The sequence below is a fragment of the Mastomys coucha genome, unplaced genomic scaffold (genome assembly GCF_008632895.1).
Source record: "Mastomys coucha isolate ucsf_1 unplaced genomic scaffold, UCSF_Mcou_1 pScaffold15, whole genome shotgun sequence".
NCBI lineage: Eukaryota > Metazoa > Chordata > Mammalia > Rodentia > Muridae > Mastomys > Mastomys coucha.
In genome coordinates, this window is record NW_022196897.1 from 77,988,625 (window position 1) to 77,998,315 (window position 9,691).

Consider the following 9,691-nt stretch of genomic DNA (forward strand, 5'->3'; position numbering starts at 1 on the left):
CCGGAAGATGAAGCCCCAAAGCACCCGTTTCCCGCCCGTCTCCCTGCCCTCCGTTCCCACCTTGGCCCACCAGGAGCCTCCAGCACGCTCTAGCCCGTGGAGTCCTCTGTCCGCGACCTTGAGCCCCGACGGAAAACACCCCTGTTCTCTCCTGTTTCCCTTCCCCCTCCTCAGGAGTACCCTCTCTTTTACTCATCCGGGGAGATACATCTCCCGGCCCTCCACCCTCCCAGCTCTTAGAGGAAGTGTTAGGCACAATGATTTGGCCCAATATCCAACACCCCTCTCTCTTCCCCTTAAGTACTGAGGCTTCTCTCCGCCTCAGGAGCAGCCTGGGGGCCATAGCTTTCCTAAAATGATCACTTAATAAACGAAAATCTACTCCACGAGCTACCCCACGGGCGCCCAGAGCACCCTTTCCCGTCTTGTTCCCAGCAGGGGTAGGGGCTCGAGGACCCGCGGAAGCACATTGCCCACGCCCAGAGACTACAGGAACTGCGTGCCTGGGGGTTGATGGGAGGGCGGGGCATCGGAGAACCTTGGCCCTTTCGACCGGGACCCAGACGTGATGGAGCCCGGAGATGGGCTCAAGGGTAAGCCCCGAGATGGCCTTTGAGATACACCTGAGCCCACAGCTTGGGAACCCGGTGCTTATTTTAACTGACAGGGCCTCTCCAGGGGGTGCGGGTTAAAGAGTGAAGAACAATTGTACCCTCTTGACCTACGCCTCGACTGGGCTCCCCGTTTGGAGGTTCTGCCCCTGCCCTCAATGCGTAGGGCACATCGAACTGAGCTCGGTGACCCTCACGGCTCGATTCGTCGACTATCGCAGAGGCTTCTCGACAGAAGTCAGCCCACGGCTGGGACTGTGCGCTCTCCATTCCTGACAATGTAGATAGGACCATGTGCCCGAGACCACTAAGATAATGGTTCCAAAGTCAGGGGTTCCTCGCAGCCCAATTTTTGGTCCTTTCTCAACCCGTTCCCCACCCACAGGCCGGGCACTTCCCGGTGGTTCCCGCCATGGGCGTTAGATGTAACTGGTCATTCGTTGGTAGTCCAGCATTTGCTCCCGCACACAAGTTGGCGGTTGCGGCCACTCAAGCTCTATGGCCATACACGCACACACATGCACACGCACGTGTCCATATGGCGCTGGCATGCTCACACGTTCAAAGGCGCACCGGTATCCAGGCATGGCGGGGCGCACACTGGCACATGCAAGCAGCTACTAGTGTCTACTCGAGCTCCCGAGTAGTCACACACAAACACAACTCGCACTCGTTTTCCCACCTACACGTTCCTTGATGGGTGCCTTGCGGGGTGCGGGTGGAATCCCGACGCCCTAAAGTTTTTCATCCTCGAAACCCTGGCCGAACCTAAGGAACCTTTGTGGAAGTCTGGGACCACGGAGACAGGCGGTATTTCCCTCCCTTTGGTCCCTTGTGGGAGAAGCCCTGCCCTGACGCTTTTCTGTATTTGCGATTTACACTGGGACTTGAGGACGTGGTGAACCTCCGGCTCGGGGTCCGGAGCTGGCACCGGGGACCGACATTGCCATCTAGTGGTGCGCACAGATCAGGGTGGCTGTTTGCCTTCTCAGATTCTAGATGGGCCGGATTGGGGGGGGGGGGGGGGGGGGGGGGGGGGGGGGGGGGGGGGGATTGTGCCTGAAGATGCTGCGGTCTGAACGTCTGAGAGACTATCAGAGTCATCTGGAAAGAAAACTGGGACCAAGTTGAGAAAACTGAATTTTACCCAGTCTGCAGCTGTCGGGGCTCCGGGAAGACCAAACCACCCACCATTCATCTGGTCATTTACTTGTTAAGGCTGTTTCTTGGTCCCAGGAGGACAAAAGGTCAAACCCAAGTGAGGGAGCTGGAATATGAGGGTTCCACATCTTAGATGCAGCTAGGGGGCTGCTATCCTGTGTGGTTTGGAGATACCTTGGAGAATGTCCCTGGTTACTAATCCTGACCCTCCCCTTCTTACAAACTAGATGAATTTCGTCCATTTCGTTATCATGACGCCCTTCAGTAAGAGGACTTTTATATCTGTAAGATGAGGTTACCAGTAGTACTCGCCTTTTCTGGATGCTCTAGACATTAAACTTTGAGGGGCTCCTGACTCAATAAACAAGAGAGGTTGTATTTTTCCTATCTCACACATCTTGCCCCCCACCTCCCTTATCCTGCTGGCTGCTGGCTAGTTGGCTGTGTTCTGGCCCTGAGACACTAAAGTGAGGGTTTCCTTGGTGTGGGCTAATGGCTCCCCTACTGGTTTACCCCTGTCCCAGACAGCTGATATTGGGGGTGTAGGATGAGGGGAGTAGCCTCTGTGCTTGATGCTACTACCCTCCGGGCTCTAAGGCATCTGATCCTCAAGGCTCCATTTTGCAGCTGAATGCCACCGTGGAGTCTCTTGAAAGAACTGATCAGTCTTTTGCCCTTGACTCCTTGGGTGACCTTGGAGGTACCATTGCCCCCTTTCATCCTGTCCTCCTTTGACCAGTGGGTTTAACTTTGAAGCCAGAAGGCAAGCTCTTGTACCTGTTGTGGTGGAGCTGGAGGGCTGGGCCCAAGCTTGGCATGTGTCTGCAGCCCCCCACGCCCCCCACCCCGTGCCTTTTCCAGTTGGAGAGCAAGCTGGGGTGCTAACTGGATCCCCTGGCTGTCCAAAGGCTGTGGTGGGACAAGATCCTCTATTTTGTAAATGACAGGACTAGTTCCCAGAGGACAAATGGCTCTCCTTGGGCTGTACAGCTAGATCTTGCTGGCCTCCTATTGAACCTAATCTGCAGACTTGGTGCCTCTTCCTCCACAGCCGGCTGCTGCACCCTCTCTTCCTCTTATACACACAGACGCACACACGCGCACACACACAGATGCACACACAGACGCACAGGACTGCGTATACGACCTGCGTGTGGCTGAGATGGTGCCTTTGTGCGTATGTGGAATGCTTGTGTGTTGGCGGGTGTGAAGGAGGCTGGGCTGAGCGGCTGCCCTGGCACAGTGTGCTGGGCGTGGGCCTCCCTCACATGTATGGAAGAGGAAGGGGAGGAGGAGAGATGAAGGGAGCCTGGTGGGAGGGAAGGCAAACTCCGGGGAGGGGCTCTGTTGGACCTTAGCTGGGTCATCCTCTATGTGGGATGTGAACTCTCTGGGGCTGGCTGCAGGTTCCCTCTGGGGTAATTCCCTCATCTTTAGGCTCCATAAGGGAGCTTGTCCTTAGTTCTTGGGAAATCAGATAGACCCTTCTTCAGCTGCTGTGTGTCTGATTTCTTTGCTGGGGATCTAACAGCCCCCACACTGTTCATTCTTCACCCCTGGGACTGGGCTGGGCAGGCAAAGCTGAACTTCCTGAGTCATCTCACTGTTCCCTTTCTTCCTCTTCTTCCTCTTCTTCTTCTTCCTCTTCTTCTTCTTCTTCTTCTTCTTCTTCTTCTTCTTCTTCTTCTTCTTCTTCTTCTTCTTCTTCTTCTTCTTCTCTTCTTCCTCTTCCTCCTCCTCCTCCTGCCTCTTCTTCCAGGTGTCCCAGCTCCCACCTCACCTCCTCTGGTCGCTAGAGTGACCTCCCTAGCCCTTATAACCATCAGGTCCTGTGTCTTTCTTGACTGCCTCTCCCTGTTCCCAAATGCACTGGACCCACCACTAGATGTCAAGGAAATGTGGAACCTTATTTAACACCTCTGAGCCTGTTTCCTCAATATCTGCCTTCGGTTGTGAGGAAACAGAGAGTGCAGGAACTCAGTAGACAATCTGTGCTGGCTGCTATTGTTATTATTGTTATGATGATGATGATGATAACGACGACAACGATGACAGTGTAGGAATGGGAGTTCAAATCTCCCTTGGCCGTGATTGCTTATGAAATGTCCAAGTAGCTGGATATGGTGGAGCATACCTGCAGCCCCAGCCTTCTAGGGGCAGAGGCAGGCAGATCAAGGTCTGTGACTTTGAGGTCAGCCTGGTCTACACAGTAAGTCCTTCTCTCAAAAACAAAAACAAAAAAAGGAAGAAAGAAGAAAGAAAAGAGATGAGCAAGTGGGGCTGCAGATAGCTCCACTAGTGGGTAGCTAGCGGTACCCGTGCATGACACGTCTTTCGTGTGCATGGCCTTGGGTACAACCTTCAGTAACCAAAAAGCAGGGGTGGGAAGTGACAGGCCTGAGTGGGCAAACAACTAGACACTTGTCCCCGCTGCCCACCTTCCACTCCTCATGCTACCCCTTGCTCTCCTGAGCTCCGTCTCTGGGCCTTTGCCTTATTTCAGCCACACACCACAGCTCTTCAAAGTGGCTTCCTCCTTGCCCTCATCTGCGTCATCATCTGGGTGAGACCCGTGATCAGCCAGCAAGCACCAGTCCTCTCCAGTATTCTCTCTCAGTCTTCCTTCACCATCACCACCATCACCACCGTATCTTCTTTCTAGCAGTTCCCCCCCCCTCACGTGTTTCTGTTTTTCCCCAAACTAGATGATCCATTCTGAGATGGGGACCGTGTGTGTTCATTCACTTCTATAATCTCAGCCCTGAGCTGATTACAGTGTTTGGCTGAGGAAGCATTCAGTAAACGTTAAGATGACTGAGAACTCAGGAATGACTGGCACAGAGGGCCCTGACATTTTCCTGGATGAAGTTCCTCCAGCCACGGTGTCTCCAGGTAACCTCTGTGTGACCCCTCCCCACTCCCTTCCACCATTCACTCCTGTGCTGTCTCCTTCCTCCTCCAGCCACTGCCCACCTGTATCCAGTTGGGTTCGGCATGGCGAACTTCACACCTGTCAATGGCAGCTCAGCCAATCAGTCTGTGCGTCTGGTCACCACAGCCCACAACCACCTAGAGACAGTGGAGATGGTGTTCATTGCTACAGTGACTGGCTCCCTGAGCCTGGTGACTGTTGTGGGTAACATCCTGGTAATGCTGTCCATCAAGGTCAACAGGCAGTTGCAGACGGTCAACAACTACTTCCTGTTCAGCCTGGCATGTGCGGATCTCATCATAGGGGCGTTCTCTATGAACCTCTACACCTTATACATCATCAAGGGCTACTGGCCCCTGGGTGCTGTGGTCTGTGACCTGTGGCTGGCCCTGGACTATGTGGTGAGCAATGCCTCTGTCATGAACCTTCTCATCATCAGTTTTGACCGCTACTTCTGCGTCACCAAACCCCTCACTTATCCCGCCCGCCGTACTACTAAGATGGCAGGCCTCATGATTGCAGCTGCCTGGGTCTTGTCCTTTGTCCTCTGGGCCCCTGCCATCTTGTTCTGGCAGTTTGTGGTGGGCAAGAGGACAGTGCCTGATAACCAGTGCTTCATCCAGTTCTTGTCTAATCCGGCAGTGACCTTTGGCACAGCCATTGCTGCCTTCTACCTGCCTGTGGTCATCATGACCGTGCTGTATATTCACATCTCACTGGCCAGCCGCAGCCGTGTTCACAAGCATCGCCCTGAGGGCCCCAAGGAGAAGAAGGCCAAGACTCTGGCTTTCCTCAAGAGCCCTCTGATGAAGCCGAGCATTAAGAAACCTCCACCAGGGGGCGCTTCTCGAGAGGAACTGCGCAACGGGAAGCTAGAAGAGGCTCCTCCGCCAGCCCTGCCCCCGCCTCCACGCCCAGTGCCTGACAAGGACACTTCCAATGAGTCCAGCTCAGGAAGTGCCACCCAGAACACCAAGGAACGGCCACCCACAGAGCTGTCCACCACAGAGGCCACCACACCAGCGCTGCCTGCCCCTACACTGCAGCCACGAACCCTCAACCCAGCCTCCAAATGGTCCAAGATTCAAATTGTAACAAAGCAGACAGGCAATGAATGTGTGACGGCCATTGAGATTGTACCTGCCACGCCAGCTGGTATGCGCCCAGCAGCCAATGTGGCCCGAAAGTTTGCCAGCATCGCTCGCAACCAGGTGCGCAAGAAGCGGCAGATGGCGGCCCGGGAGCGCAAAGTGACTCGGACAATCTTTGCTATTCTGCTGGCCTTCATCCTCACCTGGACACCCTACAATGTCATGGTCCTGGTGAACACCTTCTGCCAGAGCTGTATCCCCGACAGAGTGTGGTCCATCGGCTACTGGCTCTGCTACGTCAACAGCACCATCAACCCTGCCTGCTACGCACTCTGCAATGCCACTTTCAAAAAGACCTTCCGGCACCTTTTGCTGTGCCAGTATCGGAACATTGGCACAGCCAGGTAGACGGGCAGGTACCTTAGGAGGTGCTGGTGTCATGAGTGTGTACCGGGGAACCACATGGCTCACCGGCTGTGGAGGAGAGAGGAGGCGGCCCCACTCTGAGTTCGCATCTGCTGAAGAGAACAGGTCCCCCAGACACCAGGAGGTACAGAGGCTCTTCGCTGGGATGGGAGAGCAGATCTCTACTGAAGCCTAGGAGGCTCAGCCCAGGGAAGGTCTGAACTGGCACCGCCTGGCCCCATTCTTTTACCTTGCCTCAGGAAGATGGGGGACAATGGCTGGCGTGGACAGCGGCTCTATCAAGGCCAACCGTCAGCAGAGGTGATGAATAAAGCCAAGCCCAGGAGCATCTTGAGAGGAGCAAAAGGAGCCAGGCTTGCAAGGGTGGGGTCCCGCCCCCGTTGTGCTGTAATCGGTGCTTTCCGCCTTCCTGCGCCCTCCTCCCTATGCATGTAGGCTCAGCCCTTCCCCTGCCCCCTAGTCCCACTCCAGGGTGAAGGACTTCCCTGCCATTGTTGCTCAGCCAGGCTCTGGGTGGGAAGTCAAGCCCTTTGGCACTCCCCTGGCCACCAGTCATCTGGATGGGGCAACTGGGAGGTCATGCTAAGCTGGGATACAGGCTCCAGGGGACTGAGTCAATTAGTGGTGGATCTTATTGTCAAAAGCCCACTCCCAGGCCACACATCAAATGAACAGCAGTGTTCCTCTCGACCTCTGTACAGAGGGAGGTATCCAAGGGGAAGAAGGTGGTGGTGGGAAACATGGTGACCCACACAGGTTTCAGTGGGCGGATGACACAAGTGAGCACCCTCACCGATCCCCAAGGAGAAAATTCCAGACTGGCAGTAGCCTGGACTAGAAAGACTCTTGACTAGGTGGGACAGAGTTCAAGTGAATCATGTAGGTCCTCTTCCCTAACCCCAGCCCTGTGGGGCCCTGGAAGACATTTTTGTAAATGATTCTGCTCTTTCCACAAGCTGTTGGGAGCACTTCCTACATAGACCTCAGCTCCCCTCCGTCCATCTCTCCCCATCCTCCCACCCCCAACAAAGCTCCACCGCAAACTCCCTGGGAAGGGGCTTTTATAGATTAAAAAAGAAGCTTTTATTGGAAAAAAGTGAGTTTATTTTATTCATTTCTTAATAACAGGTATCAGGGTGGGAAGAACAAAAGGGGGTATGAGGAGGCTCACTTCCCAGAATCCCTTGTCCCTCCCCACTTTGGGCACTTGATGTGGGCATGAAAGGGCAGGCGTGATTGACAAAGCTGACAGGAAGACAAAAGGCACTGGTGGGTTATATCTTGGGCCTGTGGGAGAGGAGGGTTCCGTCCAGACTCCTGGCAAGGCCAGAGGCTCCCTGGCCTCCTGACTTAGTCCTTTCCTTTTCCTTTCTTAGCTGGAAAACAATAAAGAAATGCATTAGTGCGGTGGGTGATCTAGCTCAGACTCACCAGACAACACATACAAATCCATCAAGGAGAGAAAATCCTGCCCCCTAGTGGTGACTGATCAGTTAACCTGGAAGTGGTGGAAAAGGGCAGCCATGTGATGCCAAGCTTTCTTTATTCCTTCAACTTTTTAACCCCCCTCCCCCGCCGCCTTCTTTTAAAGACAGACTCTCAAGTCTCAGTCTGTAACCTTGAACTCATGGCAGTTTTACTGCCTCGGTCCTGAACCTACTGCTTTTTACAGGCAGGAGCCACCAAGCCTGACTTTCAACTTTCTATTTTCATCCAGGATCAGAGTATGTCCAAGTTCTTCACCCGGGAAGTGGGCAGAGTGACCTCTGCCCTGTTGGCCTCAATAGCTGTTGGGAGTCGAGTGACAGCATGTCCCTTTAGGACAACCTTCCTATAGTTTTAAGTATAGAGTGCTGATCTCATCCCACCTTCCTCAGGTGACAAAGACAAGTCTTTTCCAGGAACCCAGATCGGATGATCCGACAGAAAGAGTAGTTCCTACTTGGGCAGAGGGTCTAGCATCTCCAGGAGTGGCCCTCCAGTATCTGCCTGTTCCTAACTTGAAGATTGCTCTGCAGAGATAGCATGAGGTAGCCTGGTCCCCATATTCGCTGACCTTTGGTCTTCGACTTGGTCTTGGAGGTGCAGGGCTTGGTCACGCGGATGGTCTCCTGGCACTGGGCATTGTACCGAGCCTTCTTCAGGGTCCCTTGGCGGGCTTTAGTGCCAGTGCTCCCATCACACGCCCCCCAGCTCTCAAACTTGTATTTGCAGTCGGCTGATGAGAGAGTGGCCCCACGGTGAAAGACAGGAGGGTTGTGGCTGCCCTTCCTGCCTACGTTTTACTAAGGACATACCCTCTGCCTTCCCGCCCTCCTCCCGTGCTCCACCTCACCTCCAAATTCCTTCTTCCAGTTGCAGGGCACCTTGCAATGGACGCGCTGGGTCTGGGCCCCACAGGTACCCTCGCGGAAACCCATGCCGCAGTCCTTGCTGCTGGGGGTGCAGGGCCCCCAGGTCCACTCCGAACACTCGCTGCCCTTCTTCACCTTCTCTACAAGGCGCAAGGAGCAAAATTAAGGACATGGCGTGCCCGGAGACTCCCTCGGAGACCAGCACCTAGGTCACTCGGCCTCACCTGCCCACCCCAGCTTTCTTTCACTGCCCACCCTAGCCCATCACCTTTTTTTTTGGCCACCGCGGATGTGACCACCAAGAGGGCAAGAAGGGCGAGAAGGAAGAAGCTTCGGTGCTGCATCCTGGGAGAAAAACCTGGGTTAGAGTTTCTCGCCTAGTCCTTTCTCTGCTAGGGACCGCGGGAAGGACCTCCCACCCTTGACTGACTTGTCCCACTTTCCAGGCCCAAAACGTCGGAGCGACAAGGGGGCGACGGAGGGAGGACTTGAAAACGATGTCTCAGCGTACCCCCCCACCCCAACCTCAGCCCCCTTGGTGGCAGCAGCCTGGAGGGACTGGGGCCACAGCCACTGCGCGCGCTCACTCGCTCACTGCCGTCTCGATGCTTCGCTCCCTCCTGCTACGGCCTGTCCCGCTAAGGCCGCTAAGGCCCCTTTTGTCTCCAGAACCGGTCTGAGCCGGTCACATGGGCCCCCGCCCCTCCCCCCACCCCAAGGAAGGACCCGACCCGCCCCCTTCCCTCAAACCCGCACCTCCCCAGACCCCCTAGTCCCCGCCTCCACTCCCGCCCCTCGCCGAGCCTGGACTCCCGCGCCTGTGCCTCTCACCTCTGATCTCTAGGTCTCTGGCCCTGGAGTTCGGTCTTACCGAAGTATCCTGGCTCAGGTCCCCTCTCGCAGCCCCAGCACTCTATCTCCTCCTCCCCTTTCTCTGGTCTGGGCCTGTCTACTTTCTCTCTCGAGCAGCCTGTTCAGCTCTCAGGTCAGCACTTTGCTTGCCCATCGGGGGCCCTGGAGTATGTCTTGATGTCACAGGCCCGGGGCGGCCACCCATGACCCTTCCCCTTCGAGACCCGGCTCACCTCCGGCTTGGTTTTTTTTTTTTTTTTTTTT

At 55.2% G+C, this 9,691-nt stretch overlaps 2 protein-coding genes across 6 annotated transcripts; one reads left to right on the top strand and one right to left on the bottom strand.

The window, feature by feature from the left end:
* The first annotated feature begins 12 nt into the window (after positions 1–12).
* On the top strand, positions 13–6,850 carry Chrm4 (cholinergic receptor muscarinic 4). 2 transcript variants are annotated; one of them, XM_031371046.1, is made up of 2 exons: positions 13–593; positions 4,735–6,850. In XM_031371046.1, the coding sequence occupies exons 1-2, from the start codon at positions 569–571 to the stop codon at positions 6,201–6,203; spliced, it is 1,494 nt and encodes a 497-aa protein (XP_031226906.1). In that variant the 5' UTR covers positions 13–568; the 3' UTR covers positions 6,204–6,850. The 2 variants fall into 2 exon arrangements, with proteins under 2 accessions (XP_031226906.1, XP_031226905.1); XM_031371045.1 differs by lacking the exon at positions 13–593 and adding an exon at positions 2,219–4,664.
* A 452-nt stretch (positions 6,851–7,302) lies between these two features.
* Positions 7,303–9,436, bottom strand: Mdk (midkine). 4 transcript variants are annotated; one of them, XM_031371049.1, is made up of 5 exons: positions 9,407–9,436; positions 8,844–8,920; positions 8,557–8,715; positions 8,278–8,439; positions 7,303–7,597 (listed from the first exon to the last, which is right to left on the bottom strand). In XM_031371049.1, the coding sequence occupies exons 2-5, from the start codon at positions 8,917–8,919 to the stop codon at positions 7,572–7,574; spliced, it is 423 nt and encodes a 140-aa protein (XP_031226909.1). In that variant the 5' UTR covers position 8,920; positions 9,407–9,436; the 3' UTR covers positions 7,303–7,571. The 4 variants fall into 4 exon arrangements, with proteins under 4 accessions (XP_031226909.1, XP_031226907.1, XP_031226908.1 ...); XM_031371047.1 differs by lacking the exon at positions 9,407–9,436 and adding an exon at positions 9,163–9,337; XM_031371048.1 differs by lacking the exon at positions 9,407–9,436 and adding an exon at positions 9,006–9,165.
* Between the last annotated feature and the right edge of the window lie 255 nt (positions 9,437–9,691).

Excerpts from the sequence above, each read along its gene's own strand:
- Chrm4 (XM_031371045.1), top strand. The coding sequence starts at position 4,583 with ATGACTGAGAACTCAGGAATGACTGGCACAGAGGGCCCTGACATTTTC. Across the intron at positions 4,665-4,734 it reads TCCAGCCACGGTGTCTCCAG|CCACTGCCCACCTGTATCCA; the intron begins GTAACCTCTGTG and ends TTCCTCCTCCAG.
- Mdk (XM_031371049.1), bottom strand. The coding sequence starts at position 8,919 with ATGCAGCACCGAAGCTTCTTCCTTCTCGCCCTTCTTGCCCTCTTGGTG. Across the intron at positions 8,716-8,843 it reads CGCGGTGGCCAAAAAAAAAG|AGAAGGTGAAGAAGGGCAGC; the intron begins GTGATGGGCTAG and ends TGCGCCTTGTAG. Across the intron at positions 8,440-8,556 it reads CTGGAAGAAGGAATTTGGAG|CCGACTGCAAATACAAGTTT; the intron begins GTGAGGTGGAGC and ends CTCTCTCATCAG.